Source organism: Rhipicephalus sanguineus, chromosome 4, assembly GCF_013339695.2.
Source record: "Rhipicephalus sanguineus isolate Rsan-2018 chromosome 4, BIME_Rsan_1.4, whole genome shotgun sequence".
Lineage (NCBI taxonomy): Eukaryota > Metazoa > Arthropoda > Arachnida > Ixodida > Ixodidae > Rhipicephalus > Rhipicephalus sanguineus.
Window position 1 is genome coordinate 104,475,859 of NC_051179.1, and position 18,249 is coordinate 104,494,107.

The following is an 18,249-nucleotide window of genomic DNA, read 5'->3' on the forward strand; positions in this document are numbered from 1 at the left end:
GTTCTAATATGGAAGCTATGGTGCACTTTTCGCATTGGCGCCCTAGTGCTACTTTGGGCGCCTTCTCGTTTCTCGTTAAGGTGGACTTAGCCAGGTGGACTTAGCCATGCTGTCATCTTGCAGTGACCCGCAGCTTGACAAAACTAAACACAAAGTGCTAAAAACATAGGGAATGGCAACTATACTCGTACAAATGAACGTGATAAAGAAAACAAGATTGATCTAGAAAGCTAGCTAGGAAACTACTCTGTGGAGCTACTAAATGACCCCCTAGTAAATCAGGTTGCTTGTTGCTTGTTTAGATAAAACGACATGTGTGATATGCGCCCATCATGGTGATAGATTATTCCCATATTAAGCGCTCGTCATATATGGTGTCATATATTGCTGTGACAACGTATTTCACGGCCCTAAGCATTGGTCGGCCATCTGTTGGCTAGTGTTGCGTAAATATACCAGAATGGGCGTGCACGCATGAGATATATGCGGCAATGATTAAAACGAATTGCATGCATGACATGAATGACGTGCAATGTCATGAACAAAATGACACTCCTGCCAGGTGTGGCGTGACGGAAATTCCGATTTTTTCATCCTATATAGTGAAGGACTAATGCTAGTATCGCGATTACGACTCGTTAAAACCCCACAGTTACACTTATACCAGCAGGACTCCCTCAGAGACGTACTTACCAACACCGGACTAACTAGAGCGCACTCGCATTCACGTGTTGATGCACTGAGACTCCATCGGGCTTTCCTGGCTTCGCAAGACAACAGTCACTCGGACTCAAGATGAGCTAGTCTCACAGTGACGTTTGCATTGGACGCGGTATACGAAATGGCAGTGACGTAAAGACGTATTGTGCCCTTATCTTCTTTTTTTAAATGTTTTTTGGACGAAGAGCGATTGTCTGTCAACACCAGACCAGCACCATTGTGAGTGTGTAGAACTTGACATATGAGTGGTTCGGATTTTCAGCGCCCATCTAGAGATATTAACTGGCAGATGGGTGTATATATCGAAGGGAACTGCAGACATTCTCCAAGAAATGACCTTACGAACACAAGTACACGTGTCGTCTTAGTTCAGAGAAAGCTAGGAATTTGCAATCGCAGCGGCGAACACGATTCTTGGGACTCGGCAGTAACAACAGGCCACGCAACACATGTTAACTTTATAGAGCACGGAAAAAACCAAGGACTGAACGGGACGACGCGGACACAGCGTTAACTTCCAACATTTGTTTTATTGCGATAGAAATTATATGGACAGTCTCGGCTGAATTTTGCCGTCGCCGTCGCCGTCATGCACCGTATATGTATAAGTATGTATATATATATATATAAAAAGCCCCAAAGAAAAATAATTCAGAAAAATGCTTCCGAAGCGCGGAATCGAACCAGGGACCTCTTGCTCCGCAGCGAGTGGCGCTAACCGCTACGCCACGAAACGCAGATCCTCCGCGTCGCTAACGGCGAGCGTTATATGCACACCCTTTACCGCTGGACGGACTCAGAGACGGCCGGCGCTTATAAACGTTTCTTCATTACCAGCGAGATGGAGCTAGGAGCACGACGGGCGCATTTAAAAGTCGTCGGCGAGCTCGCTCGCTTCTTCTTATATTTGCGCAAGGAGACCTTGCCCTTCCGCTGTCTGCTCGCGCGGTCTTCTGGTGGTGAGGGGAAGAGGGTTGTTTCAAGGTTTCGCCGTGGTGTCCGCGCTCATGTTACGGAGCGTACGAAAGTCCCTTGAGCAAGGGACGCCGCTAAACGAACAAACAGACGATGAGCGCGAACTATCAAATGTCACAGCTCGACACTTGAAGCACGCTAGTTTCGTTCGCTGCTTCGGCCGCCTTTGCAACAGGAGCGCTGTTCAAACTGAGAGTATCCATTGGCGAGCCTCACTTCGTATAGCATTAGTTTCTTGCTATCGCATTCATTGCTTCGCCCTTGCGGCGAAACTGTGACTTTTATTGATTACACAACGAACGTTTCCCAGCGTATACGCTCTTTGACGAAACAGTGATATTTGCTGCCCACAAAGCTTCTGCTAAAGGACAAGTCAAGAAACCCTTTCCCCGTTTTTGTTTTTGCTCTCTGACTGAGAGCACTTGCCGCGGCTGCGTATTCTGGACAGCGTACAAAATTGAGAAAAGAAGAGCGTGCATAGAGTGCGTTGTCGCTGCGTGTTTATTTCCAGGCTTGAACAGAGGCGACTATGATGAACTTACGCATGCCCTTTGTTATTTTCCGTGATCACGTACAACGCTAAGAAATGACCGTAGCTTATTTAAGACGAAAGCCTTAGATGGCCCACCAAACGCGAAAAGTGTCCGTCGGTGGTGATAGCGCCAACACGAGTGCTGGAAAAAATAATCAGCACGTGATGACGACACCCTGTGACTTCATCATGACGTCACATGTCACCGAAACGCTTGACGTCATGTGTCGTGAATATATGGCATCGTCGCTTGATCGAAAACGGGCAGATTCCGGAGGCATTGCAAAATCACGTAAGGTGCAGAAAGCTTGCAATGCTTCCGATCCCGAAGGCAGTGCATGCAAACGCATCATGGGTGCAGAAAGCCTTGCAATGCCTCCGATCCCGAAGGCAGTGCATGCAAACGGATAATGGGTGCAGAAAGCCTTGCAATGCCTCCGATCCCGAAGGCAGTGAATGCAAACGCATCATGGGTGCAGAAAGCTTGCAATGCCTCCGGTCCCGAAGGCAGTGCATGCAAACGCATCATGGGTGCAGAAAGCTTTAGGGAGCGGGAGGGAAGGGGACGCGTCAATACAGTCATTTGAACAGAAAAAGAAGATGGCTTTTGCCTTCCAGTCGTCTCAGGCCAATGCATAAGAGACCGTGCGACTTTTTCGTGCGACCTGCAGCTGAAGTGTAAAAGAATTCGCTTAATAGAAACAAGCGTTCGGCGTGTTGGTATTCCAAGATTTGCAACACAGCGCAAGCAACAAGGACGAGACGTTCTTTGGTTCGTCTAATTCTATCCTCTTCCTTGTTTTCAGTATGTTGTAAATTATAAAAGAATGGGTTTCGGAGGGGGGCAACCGTGAAGTGGGTCGTTTAAAGCTTCCAACCCATTACAAAGGGCTCAGCCATTATTCTTCATCGTCATCAACCGTCGCATCAACAAAGGGCGCATAATGCATTACAGATGGTACCGCGCTTCCTCGCAGAATGACGAATAATGTCCTGGTGAGTGCTTCCCAATTTCACAAATATTATGATTTGTGGCCTAGTGGGTGCTTTGCCAATGTAATTGTATTAGTAGTCACAAGAGAGTTTACAATGGGCTCTAGAAATGCCGCTCTTCGAGCTTTCGCTGTGACTGTGCTGCGCTTTTCGCGCAGGCCTGATGTTTTTTTAACCCGAAAGTGTTTTATGCCGGGGTCCACCATGGCTCCACTGACGTATTTGCGTCACGGATATGACGTTGTAAAATATACACTAACAGATGGCAAAGAAAAAAAACCAGAAGAAAATGTCCCGTAGCCGAACCCACGACCTCTCGCTCCGCAGCGCGCGGCGCTAACCGCTCGGCCACAGAGCGCACGTTCTCCAGCTTACTAACGGCACGCTATTTATATACACCATTTACCGTTCGCGGTACTCTGATCTCCGTGGTTTCAGCGTGTTATTGTTATCACTAGCGAGATGGAGCGAAGAGCGCGCGATGCGAGCGTGCTTCTACAGGGGGTGCCTCTCTCGCGCGCTCGTTTACCTCGTGATGGGGGCAGTTTTTACCTCTTGTCCTTTCACCGCAAGTTTCCGTTGACGTTAAAGGAGAGCGCGAAGATCACTTCGCTCGCTGCAGCGGCCGCGTTTCCGAAAGGAGCGCGCTGCTCACACGCAAATAAGTAACAATTGTGGCAGTTGTTAATTCGCTTTCGTCCAGTGTATGCTCTTTTCGTGCGTCCTTTCTGCTTTAGAGCACGCTGCAAGTTTCGAGCTACTTGCCGTTCTTCGCGTGACATTGTAATTTGCTGCTATAGCATTCAATACTTTGCCCTTGTGGCGAAACCATGCACAATAAACACTCAACTACCCCCGTTAAGACATGTTTCACTTTCGTGTTACACCGATTCCTATGAAAGGGGGATCAGCCAAGGTTTTTTCTTATTTCGCGCGATAGTGGTTACGGACACCGGCGGCGGCGGTGGCGGACAACTACGGCGCCAAAAAACGGCCCTTGTGATCTCATAACAGCTTTCGCTGTAAAAAAGATAGGAATACACAGAGCAAACGTATCCATGTACAGTATAGTATAGCAAGGGGTGAGAAAGAAAAGAGGTGAGAGGATAAAAGCACAGCTAAGCCAGTACATGCTAGGTGCCCATCAGCTCTGCTGTGGCTTAGCCTTGGCGTCTTAGTGCAAGCTGCGCTAATGTTTTCCTAGGGTGTAAGGATGACAGTTACAAAGAGGGTAAACTCCCCTTAAAGGTGTAAAGTGGTTTACTGTGAAGTCGCCGCAAGTGCGGCATGCTGCTGCTGGCAGCAACTGCAAGATGGCTATAGGGGAGGGGGGCGGGGTCATAAAATTTAGGGCGCTCAGACACAGACACACGAGAGAGAACCTGACAGCACGACTGAGTAAGAGTTTGTGGAATCGAAGGGACAAATGACGACCCTCCCTCACAGCCCTATCAAGATACGATTCTCGCCGCGTAAGACCTCTTATTCTTGCACAAATAAATGTCTTTCTCTCTCTCTCTCTCTGTCTCCGCGCATAGCGAGCGATTCAGTTCGTTTCACGCTGTGGACATTTCTTTGCGTCAAGTGCAGTGGTACTCCGTAAATTTCCTGTTTTAGTAAATGCCTCGCAGGTGCTGCTATCCTTAGGCGATAGGAACCGTTAGGTTGCGCGTCGCCCGCTTTCAAGAAGTGAAACGTGACTAACTTTTTCTTTTCCGTACCACGAAACTAACTGATATTCACGGACTGCCCATTTATATGTTACACTGTCCGGACCACCCAGATATCGTATCGTCTAGACTGCACTATTGCATACGCCCGCTTAGTGCGAACATACTCTAATATCGTTTTGCTGATTAAAAATACTCTCACTTCACGTCCCAGCATTTATTGAAACTTCCTAATGCTCCTTTTGGAGTTCCTCCGAGAGCCAGTTCCTTCTAAAAGCACCAGCACGTTTCAGTACATGCTGATAAATAGTTTTCGCTGATTACGCAAACCATATTCAGTAACATTAGCAGCGCTTTACCGCTCGTAGGACATGCGAGCGGCTTCCGTATTCGCAACAGTACGTAGACATGCGGGGACTTCAACTCATCCCGCTCGTCTATGATTAATAAGTACAAAAAAAAAAAAAAAAAAACGTAAACGTTCGTTTCGCGGCAACTCTGAGTCCTGCTGGCACTAGTTCTTCGCAGGCTCCTCTATCCTTGCTCGATCTTCGGCCTTCTTGCCTCGCTAGAAGCGAGTGAGCGACGCCCGAGTGACCTCAGTGATCCTTGTCCTTCGGATCCTTTTCGGCCTTCTCCTTGCCGTCTTTGCCACTCGTCTCGTCATGCGCGCTCTTTTCGGGCGACGGCTTGTCGTGGGGGTGCTCGCCCGCCACCTCCACTGGCAGCGTCATCATCGGCGACTCGTGCTCCGGCTTGTGCGGCTCGGAGCCGCCGTCCTTCTTGGAGACGCTGATATTGCGGTCAGCGCCGGTCTTGTCGTGCGTCGGCGTCTTTCTGGCGTTCGACGCCGAGCCGCTCGTCCTCCTGTGGCTGCCGCTGGTGATGTCGGCCGTGCGGTAGCTCGACATCATCGCCGAGTTCCCCGTGGGGCTCCGCGTTCGGCGCGCGCGGCTGCCTTGTCGAACACGTCCTTGATTAGGGCCAACATGCACTAAAGAAAAAGAGATGGACAGGGATATGAAGGAAGCGTGGTTGACATGTATAGCAGCTCTTCAACACGCTTGTCATCGTTCATCAAGGACATTCGACACGTCACAGGCACGAAAGTGCATACATTGATGTGTGCGGTAATACGTACACGAAGAAATACAAGTAGATATCGCAAACGCTACTGACCGCACTGGACAGTTTTCAGTAGACTTTTAGAATTGAACTGGGAGCACTCACCACTGGGTATACAAGGCAATTGTGGGAGTCATATGAAACATTTGATGACAGATATTGTTCGAGACCATGCTAAATATTGTCAGCGTGAAAGATCAGCTATTGAAGCTCTATTCTAATCTCATACTGGGATCAAAAAAAGAAACATTTCGAAAAACAACTTTTCAAACAAAAACTGGCTTTTAATACATGGCTTCGAGTGTGACCTGTTTTTGACGACGTTGATTGCCATAGAAAATCGGTAGCCTTATATTCACGTTCTTGAACAGAATGTCGTGCAGCAGTGCATTTTGAGGCGGGTCCGAAGGGGCATAATTTGAGTTTCTGCAATCGGCATGGATATGACCTTGTAGTGCCTGTATACATTCATAAAACAAAACTCACAGGGTTCCTTATGCACACACCTGAGACGACTGGAAGGCGAAAAATATCTTTTTTTTTCTTAGTCGGTGTATTTTCCCTGCGCCGCCACCCTCCGAAAGCTTTCTTCACCTAATGTGGTTTGGCATTAGGTGAAGGTTTGGCATTAGGAACCTAATATATTCACCATGCCAGAAACTTGATATTACAAGGTGCGTCTTAATTTTGCATCGATGCAAATACAGTTAACTAATACCGGTGAGCCCATTTATTATATATGCATAGTCCACGTTAATTCATTATAGGTATTGGAACACCCAAATACGCATATTGCGCAGCAACAGTAATCACTGAGCCATTTAGACACAAAAAGGAGGGCGTAGCTTGTACTAGTAGCGCAAGGATGAAGACGCAGCGGAGCTGATCGACACTTAGCTGGTCCTCGCATTTCGAGCTTATGCCAAAGTTTTCAATAGTCGATGTGCATGCGGCTGTTCCACGTCTCGGCAAAGCATATCAACGTGGCCCTCTGGAGCATTTCGTCGTGGTTGACGTCCGCGGCGTGTCTCTGTAGCGACCTAACGTTGAACAAGGCCAACGTAAGCTCGTCTTCCCCGATCCCGTCAAAGGCGGCCCGGAAAGCTTGGCTAATCGTCGCGTCACGACTGGCGGAACAGAGCGGTTGCGCGCAGTGTCGAGGCGGGTGGGCGAAGCCAAGCGCAAGGGTGCCACGGTGACGTCACGGCGTATGCGCAGCCGCGCGCAGCTGGCAGGAGCTTGCGGAGCCGTGTCTGGGCTCGCGAAGCAGGCGCGAAGCTGCGCCACCGGTTGCTAAACAATGCGCTGTGGCGTTATCGGTGCGCTGAGTTTTCTGTTCACGATGGACGGGCGAACGCTCGGCATAAACAGCTCCGTGTTAACATGCAAGCATACTTGGTTGACGCGCGCTCGATAGTCGTAGAAGCACACTTTTTGGGACACTTATTGTAACTTTCGATTCCTAAATAAGGATTTCATGGTCGATTGTTGAATTCATTCCTCCAAAGATAACTGAGTTGTCTGAAAACAGTCTTATGTGTACGAATTCGGAAAGTTTTTCGGTTACATAATTTATACAGCAAAAAAAAAAAAAAACAATGTTCTTAGCACGCTCCCTTTTAAAACGCCAGATAAAACTGCCGCTGTAGATGACGAAGTACCATTGATGTCAACAAATCGTGATCAATTTCGCAGATATGCAACCATAGAAATAAGTTGCATCAAATTACGTAAGCCCAATAAAACCTAGTTTGTAAAGCGTATTCTTGTATGCTTTACAAACTACAATGAAGCCCAACAAAATCGCAAGACTTATTGAGCGTTGCTGCCAATCATGTACAGCTGTCGTGCACAGCTGTCATGAGTTGTACGAAACAAAGGGAATTGTCCGAGGGGCTAGTTTTCTGTATTATACACAACTAATGAAACCAACACACATTTAAGCCAAGGACATTATAGAGGATATTCGCCGTTTCTTAACTGTGGTGCAATCATACTCACTTGAATTGAAAAGAATTAAAGTGAACGAAAAATCAGCCTTTTCGTCAGTGGGATCCGAACCCACAACCCGTTGTAGCTCAAATGGTAGAGCATCGGACGCGTAATTCGAAGGTCGTGGGTTCGGATCCCACCTACGGAAAAGCGTGATTTTTCGACCACTTTAATTCCTTTCAATTCAACGAGAATCTACAGTTAACAAACCACAAATAATCTTTCCTATGCTTTCCGTGGTTTAATTGTCTGTCTGTTTCATTAGTTTTCTTAAGTTGTGTAACAACAGCTGACCTTCCTCCCCTAATATCATGCCGGTACAAACACAGAATTTCCTTCCATGTTAAAAATATATCATTTCACCAGGTACTAAGCGCTATAGCCACTTCCAACTTGCACGTGTTATAGACATTGGCCGGTAGTTTGCTACACTACATTCGTCAAATTTCTTGTGGATAGGCTCTGTTCTGGCCAGTCATAATGGTATTTGGTGCGAATACTAGACAACAGACAAAGGAGAGGACGTAGACGTCCTCTATTTTGTCTGTTGTCTAGTGTTTGCGCTAAATACTATTATGACTGACGTTCCAACTCGCCCAACAATTTGGGTATGTCTAAAGACGATATTAAGGCATGCAAGATTGTTATGGATTCCACTATTTGATGGGCATACCACTTCAGGAAGGAGCTTCAAAGACAATCTGGGCCAGAACTTTTTTTCCCCTAATGTTCAAACTACACTGCGTTTGGTAGAACAACTTCCAACTAGATAATGGACATAATTCTTACTAACGCTTGTTTAAGGGTCGTTGCAGTGTGTGTGGTCTTATTACATTATTGTCACGGTGTCGTGACGTTGAAGAAGGCTCCAGCAGTACTCGGAAATACGTAACTCCTTATTTGGCCTAACTTGTAGCCGGGAAAGGGAAAGTCAAACTGCAAGCAAGCAATGCACGCTGTATACTGATAGCGGCGAACAGAGCGTCGGCCGTCGATAATCTGATCTGCAGTAAGGCGCGTCGGCATTTATGCATGCGGCATCGAACATTCGAGCCTTATCGCTGGCGGCCGCGTTAGTTAGAGAATAACCTCAACTGTTCGCGTTCGCGCTCAGTCCCATAAGAAGATTCTAAGATAATCTGGAAGGTTCGCAGACATTAGGACACGGCTTGCGCAAGGCAGCGGCTACGCGTGCAACGGACTAGTTACATAAAGATAACAAAAAAGAAGCGCGCGCGGCACTACGATCCGGAAGAATGCATTAAATCACTGTGAAATATTTTCTCTTTTTTTCCTAGTTTACCGTTAAGCGTAATATCTTTGATGCGATTATTACGATCCAAAAGGACACACCATAACATTTGTGGATTGTTATTAATGCACTCTGGAAGCGTGGTATTTGAATACACAGTGCTTTGATCAGATTAGCCTTAGCAGATAGAGAATGCCTAAACTCGCGAAAAATTTGCATTTGTGCGTTCCACTGCCTACCAAATCTGTTTATTTCTCGCTTGGTGCCAGTATTTTGACCGTTAATCGGAGTGTTACGATCAAGAAGATTTTAAAAAGCATGCTGAGTTATGACAATCTTTTTCAGTAGACTTCTTGTGGAAACCAAGTGCTCGTTACAGAGATTTGTAATTTCGTTAAAGTGGCCATGACACGGTCACCCAACAATTTGCGCTTTTCAGTGAAAAATAGAAGTAGAGGGGGGTCTATTGTGCCTGTACATATGTGAAAAAGGAACTGCAAAGTAATATTTCGGTGCAAAATTAGCCCTAGAACTCGCCGGCTATGAACCGCGCCCCCCGCCGGCGACCGCGAGTTTGCAATGGCGTGAGTGACGTCATGTGCTGCATTGCGCTGGGCTGTCGTCTTCTACCAGTTTCAGCTGCTGTAAATCGTTCAGTTTCAATTCTAAATTAAGTGCCCGACCAAATTCGCTAAAATTTCGCCAGCTACATTGTAAACGCACAAGGATTAACCCACGTAAGACAGATTGTGACCGAAAATTGGGTGTCATAGCCAGTTTACGCGTTTGTAATAAAACGCTACCATCTTCTTTTGTTCAAGTGTACAAAGTTACACTTAGGAAAGAGAGGACAAAAACCATCAACGCCTGACAGGATCCTATCCCCCCTGGAACAACAGTTTGCACACAATCGCTGCTAGCATAAACGGAAATGATGATGTAGATAGAAAATATACAGAAGGAAACACGCAGAAAGGTAAAAGTGCACGTGCAATATTGAATGCTTATATAAGGATAAAATAATATGGCAGAACAGCTCAAAAACGCGAGAGTGAACGTTTAGGACACAGCGCTGAATATCAACTCTGTGGAACACGAGGAAACTGGAACGTCCTGTGTGTTCACCGTTTCGTTTTTGCGCTGTTCTGCCGTAATGTTCATGAACTAACTACCCCACCTAAGAACCCTTGTGGATAAAATAACACATTGAAGGAATGTGTTGAATTGCAATCAGTGCAATTGCAATCACACGCGCATCATTATGCACAAACAATAAGACACGCGGGAGCTTACACTATGGAGACGTTTTCCTGAGTAATACTGCGGTTAGTGTGATAAAAACTACCAAATAAGCAGTTGGCTTTTTGCCCGCTTTTTATTTACCGGATTTCCGGTTTGTTCTTTCTTCTATTCATTCGTTCATTTTCAAGAGTTTCGTAATCTGGTAGCGCAGAGGTTGTGGACCATAATTTGTCCGATCTTGTTATTCCGCTAATTAACATGTCGAAGTGTGTAAGGTAGAAATTTTTGAGGGTCTTGTAATGTGAGTGAAAATGCAGGGCCATTTTTAAGTAAGTGACTATAATAATAATTAACTGTTGGGGGTTTTACGTCTCAAAACAACGCTATCATAATGAGGGATTCCATAGTAGATGGCTCCGGGAATTTTAACCCCCTGGGGTTCATCAGCGTGCACCAAGTCAAAGTACACGGGCCTCTGGCACTACACCTCCATTGAAATGCAGCCGCCGTGGCCGGGGAAGTAAACGACGTGCCCTGAGAGCCAACCGTAGGATCTTTCAGTGATGTATGTTTCGTACACCCAGTTCGTCCCAGTGTTCTTATGCTTCCCTGATTATTATTATTACCAATGGTTCTGATGGCCTTTTTGTAAAAAAAAAATAGGGATTGGAAGTTAGGTTGCGTTGTGGTTTCCCAGACAAACAAAATTGTAGGTATGACGGCATAACAGACTAATAAATCTGCTGGTATACTTATCTCGTTTCTATATAATCAAATCATATTTCATCATCAGTGCATTCAGTGTCGCATTGTAATTAAAAAAGGCATGTTTAGCAGCAGAAGCATACCAAGCAGCCCACAAAGACAGTAAATTATGTGCTCAAATGCCAGGTCCAGTGGTAGGGGTACCATATGAAAAATTTTGGCTAATAAATAAAGAGCTCCAAGACTGTACTGCGACTAGTTCACGAACAATTTCATCAATGTTTATTTCTCAAAACTGTGCAGTACAGCATTACAGAATTTGTGACTTTCAGAGTGCGCCGCTTCCACTCTGTACCGGAGAAAATTAAATTAGTGGTTGTAAATGTATTGCGCTTTCGATTAAAGAGCAGGTAATCGCATATTTCCTCGTACGAGCAACCACTCGTGTCAACTGGCTAATAAGCAGCTCAAAGCAGGAATAAAAGCCCTCGCGTTGTTAACTTTGCAAATAACCTCCCAGATGGTTTGTAATCTTATCCAGCGAACTAATACACATATTATTTTAAGCTTTAACTGCGACACCACCGCCCTTGTAGCGCCTGTACCTTGAACGTAGTGGGACACTTACATCGCTATGCGTAAATTTGTCCGACAGTCACAATACAGTGGTTACAGCCGAATGCACGTCGAATGTGAGAAATCTACGTGCTGGTTTATCAGTCATATTCACAATGCACTCTGCATTCAAGGAGATGATGCACCGTTCCTGAGGTGCTTCGGTCTAACTAGTCATTGTGGGCGTCATCTCTTCAATTTACCAAAACTTGTTCACTCACAGCATACTTCCAGGCGTACGCTAATTTACCCATACCAAGCTTGTAATTCACCAGCGAATTGTAGGTCTTTGGGCTTCGCTTCAACACGTTAGATTTTTTTCGCATTTCCCAGAAATGTCGCTTTGAATCCAACATAATAAACACGTACTATATAAGTGGAAAAGTTATTACAAGAGTTCGTAATTAGCTATTGGGTTAGTAGAGTTAGCAACCATTTTTCGCTATAACCAACAGGTGTGGGCCCGCCGTGGTAGTCTAGTGGTTATGGCGCTTGAGTGTTGACCCGAAGGTCGCCGTATTGAAGCTCGGCTGCGGCGACAACATTTCGATCGAGGCGAAATGCTAGAGGCCCGTGTACTAAGATTTAGGTGCACGTTAAGGAAGTCCAGGTGGTCGAAAACTTCGGGAGCCCTCCCCTACGGCGTCTCTCAATCATAACGTGGTTTTGGGACGTAAAACCACTACAATTATTAATTTAATAAAACAGGTTCAGTTCCATGCGGGTCACGGTGAAGCAGAAACTTGTGACACGCGCAAACCCACCTTTAGGAACTTTTGCCAACCTTCGACGGCTGCCGGCGTCATCAGTTTCTCCTCTGTCGACTGGAGGACGGCCACCAGGCAGCCGCCCAACACTTCGAAGTGGTGCGGCTTGACACCCTTGCGGCGAAGGTGTTCGGTCGCGTTGCGGCGCACCAGCACCTCCAGGGAGGGTGGATCGCCGAGGCTCTCGACCATGGAGGTCACGTGGTAGCCGATAGAGCACCCGTGGGCTCGGAACAATGGGTCGTCCTTGAGCTAGGCCACGGTCTTGCCGCGGAAGTTGAGGAACATGGGCAGGTACTCGGGGTGCTTGGCAAACATGGAGAGGAAGATGAGGACGCCGTAGTCGCGGTAGTGGTCGCAGAAGCTGCGCCACGACTCCTGGACCAGCACCATCTCGGCCTCGGTGAGGCCCGTGTGCTCGTCCGGAACCTCGCCTAGCTTGCGCGGTGCATTGCCCATCGGTTCTTCTTCGTGTCAGCGACGATGAAAAAGTCGTCTTTATCAGCGTAACCGATTCGCTAGCTGTTACGTCTATACGCTGACCAGCGCAACTGAACAGTGGGCGGTCAGCTGCAGACAGATCATTCGGGCAGGCTCCTCATGCGCGATGCCCAGAACAAGAACTGATGATGATAATAATGGTCCTATAAAATGGGACTCACCCACAATGGAGGATTGGCCAATAGACGGGCAGTACTGACTATTCAACTGCTCGCCGCTTAAGTAGGTTATTACGCCGAAAATGATGGTGGTTTTGGTGCTACAGTTGTGATAGCGGCGGTACTTAAAGTGGCCCTGCAACACTTTTTCAGCATGGTCAGAAAATGCAGCCGATCGGTAATCGAGGCTCCTGAGAACATACAAGGCAAACATTATAGCGCAGCATGCCGCCTGGAATTTGCCATTATTTCTGAGTCAGCTAGAAATCGTTCCCTCTTCTTTCTACAAATGATGCCATATACCCAAATGACCGCGCCATGCACCCAAATTCATGACCATCGGCTAATTTGATCTGTTGGTTGTAGAGCTTTTATTATATATATTGATGAATGAATGGAGTCCCTAATCCGGGGCCCCATTGCCTTGGGCCCTGATCCTTGCGCAAGCGACCAGGGCCTCTTGCCCAATCGTTCTCTATCGGCGCTAGTAAGTGTCATGCCACATTACTTCTCTTCAGCGCTCACAGACGGCGGCACCGCCCCGCCCCGCCTAGCCCCGCCAACAGAGAGCACAGTGCGAAAGAGAATGTGAGATAGCATCGTAGGCTGCATAGTTAATGCGGCCGCCGCTGGAGGCCGACACGTGCCAGCACGCGCGCTCACGATCCCACTGACAGTAAGCCAACCGTTCGAAAAAAAAAAATACCCCCACCTCCCCGAAGGGAATCGTGAGGAAATGCGAATGCATTTCTTGCGCCGAGAGTACACGGCGTAGTAATTTTAATGGCGTAAAGCTGGACAAATCGACGCGCTCAAGTGTCTCCCTTTTGGGCGCCACTTTCAGCGAACGCTTCCTACGTGCGTTCGTAATCACCTCAGGGATGTTGCCACCGCCTTCAAGGCAGCACAAACGCGTTTAGAACGCGCTGTTTTCAGGCTGTGCCAGGGCAGCACAAACGCGTTTTAAACGCACTGCATTGAGGCGGTGGCGCAGGGAGGAGAGAGAGATAACGGCGAGAGAAGGAGCGGCGAAGCACTGCACCTGCCCTCTCCTACACACTCTCCACACACGCGGGAGCTCGGATGCGAGCGCCCTCACACGCCAGAGCGCGCTCCTCCTCTCCACTCACTCTCCCATACTCCGCCCGCACCACCTGCTCCGGTTGCTAGGGGCGAGGATAAGCGCGCGCGCCCGCAGCTGTTGCTATGGGAGAGGGAGTGAGAGCGGAGAGGCGCGCGGACAACGCCGGATGCCTCACATAGCCCGACTAAGAAATGCATTCGCATTTAAAAAAGAAGTGTTCAAGGTCATTCTCACCTTCGGTGCTTCGGATTTGGGCGTCAGCCACAGGAATGTTTTTGATGCTGTAAATGCTTTCCTTCATGAAACAGAACGAATGTGTTTTTAAGTTCTTAATTGCAAACCTGTTCCGATAATAGCAATGAATCAATAAGAAAAAAAATCAACAAAAAAGAAGACGTTCGGTGCCACATTAATTTCATTATTCTAATTTCTAGTTAGGATGAGAAGTCTGGGCTGAATGTAGAAATAATTATTGCACTAGTTCTTTTTTATGTTTGCTTGTCTTTTGTGTTAACTCAGTAGTTATAACTTTAAATCTTCATATCTACAATTCTTGGCAAATCCCCCAGTGTGGTTATGAGCCATGTGTAGAGGCACATCATCATCATCATCATGACGTGCGCGTGACGTAACTTCTTTTCCCCGTGTCATCCCTCCCTGCTTAGCTTCCACTTCCAAGGCATTCGTCGGGACGAGGGAAGAGAGAAAGCAATTACAGCGCACGACGAATCTTTGTAACTCCGCTCGTACTTGACAGATTCTAGAAATTTTTCCGGCGGTCGATTCGTAACGCAATAAACTCCTTTAGTGATGTCATTCGATAATTACTGGAAAAAGTGTTGCAAGGCCCCTTTAATGATGATGACGTACTTAAGTGGTGGTGGTGGCTGCACTAGTAACTAAATATGACGACGTACTTAGAGTTTCCGTTAGTTATCTCTTAGTGAATTACCGAGAGCCTGGGTTGCTCTTGCAAACAAATTGGACGAATTCAGTTTGGAATGATATTACAAGTGTAACAATTCAGCGGCGCTCGTTTGAATGCAGTTAGTGAGCCATCGCTCGTCTTTGCCACACTGTCCGTCATATTTTGCTTACATCAGTAACTATCGCCAGATGTCATGGAATGTCGCATCAATATCCTGGTATCCCTTTAGCGCCCGGTGCAGCCTATGCTGAGGTGATAAATTAGAGACTGCAATACCGTCTTACAGGTGAAAAATGCCTATGTGGCTTATAGAGCACCAGAAGAGGACAAAGAAGCGGCACGAAACGTGCCAGACATATCTGACGGACATCATCATCACCATCATCACCACGCGATCGCTGTTGTTCAGCGCTCGTATGTATTGTGCATGTTCTTTGTCCCCGTCTTCCGCGCTAAATGCATTATTCACATCTTACCAACACTTCCGAATATTCTCCAAAAAGCTTATACTCAGGGTCGGTGGTAGGAAACAACCGGTCGGTTTTATTGCTGCCTTTTGCTGTCGCCGTCATGTCCCGGCTATGTATATGTGAGTGAGTGAAAAGACTATTTGTTTATCTGGCGGACGACTATCCTCGCCCAGCGAGGGGGAGGGTCTTCGCGATGCGGCCACACATCACCTCGGCGTGACGTCATCTACTCGGCGAGCAGACTTCGCTACTCCCGTCTTCTTCAGGCACCAGCGCCTGTCCCTGTGCTGGGGTGGTAGCGAGCACCTGGCGCTTTCGCTCGGCCGCTGCTTTTCGAGGGCAGCCGAAATCCACTGGACGGCCCGTGTCTGCTCTTCCCGTTGGTCGCTGCCCGCGGCAGCCGCAAGCCACGGCGGGATCGTCGTCACTGTCCTGGCCTCCATCGGATTCTGTTCGCAATCCCTAAAAATATGTATCCGGCCATCTTATTTTAGTAGGCCAATTCCAAGACAACGCAATACCTAGACCATTACCAATGCTAGATACCCCTGTATGGGCTCCGGGTATCTGCCATACCCATACTGTAGAATGAACCTGTTTGACGTTAACTAGGCTTTGTAGGTTGAGCGGACCCTTCGCGAGGTATACAGTGGTCTTCAATGAACCAATTTACGCAGCGCGTAGCATTCAAGAACACTTCGCTTTGCCTAAGTGTTAACATCAGTTGAATTTTTTCCATGTTTTTTGCTTCCACTACTTGCCGGCAGAAAGCCGTGAAACTTCTGCAACAGCAGCGCGCTTACTGTAAGTGACACTGTGCGCCAGCCTCATAGGACAGGTCTTTTCCAAAGACGTCTTACGGACGTAGGACGTTACATTCACAGTCCTAAATATGGTTATCATTGGGTCTATACCGACGCGAAACAAATCTACCTAGGTGTCTTAACACATACAATATGCATAAAGACGTATGCGTTATGTTTGGGTTTATCACGTGCGTTTGCGAATAATAAAGTAATCACTACGCGCCTACCTTAGTATGACAGCGGGCGCCAAGATGTGGCATCGAAACCGAAGTGTCTTTCCGAAGTTTTTTAAGGGCCCTAAAAAGTTTACACTTTTGTACAAACGCATTCAGCCAATAGCACAAGACCTTTGTATCACTAGCAGACTAAAATTTAAGCACCCTGCATGAAATTCCTAATTTATTATAATGTGTCGAATGTGGGCAACACTGCCGATCGGAGCGGCAGCGCCTTTCGAGCTTTCAAACACCCCAGTCCATGGCACATGGGTAGCGACGTCCCATGGGTAGCGACGTCACACAGGCGACCATTCTTACTGGTGTGGCATCAGTGGGTGGGTCTCGCTAATCTCGCCAGTGAATTTTCCAACTTAATCCAGAACAAATGCTGCTCGTAATAGTTGGAGCTGTTTACAGATGGTTGTGTTAAAAAACATTTACACAAAGAGCATACACAATCGCATTTACTACTACAAATGATAACGTAATGCAGACTCCGATTTCCAATTGTCACCTGCCTGCACTAGGACCGTGCTCCTTGTTGGCGTGAGCTGCGCGATCCAGTGTTGATCTGGAGGTTTCTTTCCTGTACACTGTAAGAAAGAAATCGAGTATTTGGGGAGTATTTCTGCCGCGTACCTACAGTCGTCATCTACCTCGCGTGATTTCCTTGCGTTATCACCGCGGTACCAGGACTTCCCGGTCACAAACGGTGAGCGCTTTATCAGAGTGACATAGCATTTTTGTTAGAAACGTGTCGACAGCCGAGTTTTCAAGAAAAGATAGACGAGCAAGCCGGATGGCGATTATTGTTTTGTGGCAGAAATGCTCCCCAATTACTCGGTTTCTTCTTAGAGCGCAACGCAGCCATTCACCCGTGTTATTTCGGGCTGCAGACCTAATGAATGGCATCATGTCAAGCGGCGACATCGTGTGTTTGCAGGCACCTGGCGAGCGGAGTGGAAACAGCGCACTTATACCATTTAACTTGCTTATATACTGAGCACCGGGCAGTCTGCATCCGTTCGTTGCCACAATCCGCGCCTTGGCGGCTGCCACTTAGCGCGGGAGGACAATCATCACGGTTCCCGTGTTCACTCTTACTGGTTGCCTTTTTCAGACAGTTTATGTACTGTCTGCCAACTTCTTAGATTATGCATACTGGTGGTTTATCGTAGCAAAATGTGCGAGCGGCCGGGGCCGTGATTTTCCCGACACCTTGTGACGCAGATCGCCACCACGCACTGGTGGACAGCCGCAGAAGGCGGAGCTTAGACCCTAACACAGACCTTAAGAGAATCCCCGCTCTCGGCGAATAATTTGAGGAACGAGGTGATAAAAAGGTGATTACTCTTCTTATCAGGTAAAATTTAATTGAGGGTGAGTACTCTCCTTCGTGATGCATTGTGAACTAAGGATACACTGACCGTATATCTATCTATCTATCTATCTATCTATCTATCTATCTATCTATCTATCTATCTATCTATCTATCT

At 47.2% G+C, this 18,249-nt stretch overlaps 1 protein-coding gene across 1 annotated transcript; it reads right to left on the minus strand.

The window, feature by feature from the left end:
• Nucleotides 1-5,800: 5,800 nt before the first annotated feature.
• On the minus strand, nucleotides 5,801-13,047 carry LOC125758267 (hemoglobin subunit alpha-D-like). Its single transcript, XM_049415293.1, has 3 exons — nucleotides 12,858-13,047; nucleotides 12,586-12,815; nucleotides 5,801-5,884 (listed from the first exon to the last, which is right to left on the minus strand). The coding sequence occupies exons 1-3, from the start codon at nucleotides 13,045-13,047 to the stop codon at nucleotides 5,801-5,803; spliced, it is 504 nt and encodes a 167-aa protein (XP_049271250.1).
• Between the last annotated feature and the right edge of the window lie 5,202 nt (nucleotides 13,048-18,249).

What these genes read in the sequence shown, in the direction of transcription:
- LOC125758267 (XM_049415293.1), bottom strand. Translation starts at nt 13,047, where the DNA reads ATGGGCAATGCACCGCGCAAGCTAGGCGAGGTTCCGGACGAGCACACG. An exon ending in CATGTTCCTCAACTTCCGCG is followed by an intron (nt 12,816 to 12,857) that starts GCAAGACCGTGG and finishes CATTGTTCCGAG; the next exon opens with CCCACGGGTGCTCTATCGGC. An exon ending in GTTGGCAAAAGTTCCTAAAG is followed by an intron (nt 5,885 to 12,585) that starts GTGGGTTTGCGC and finishes CTTTTTCTTTAG; the next exon opens with TGCATGTTGGCCCTAATCAA.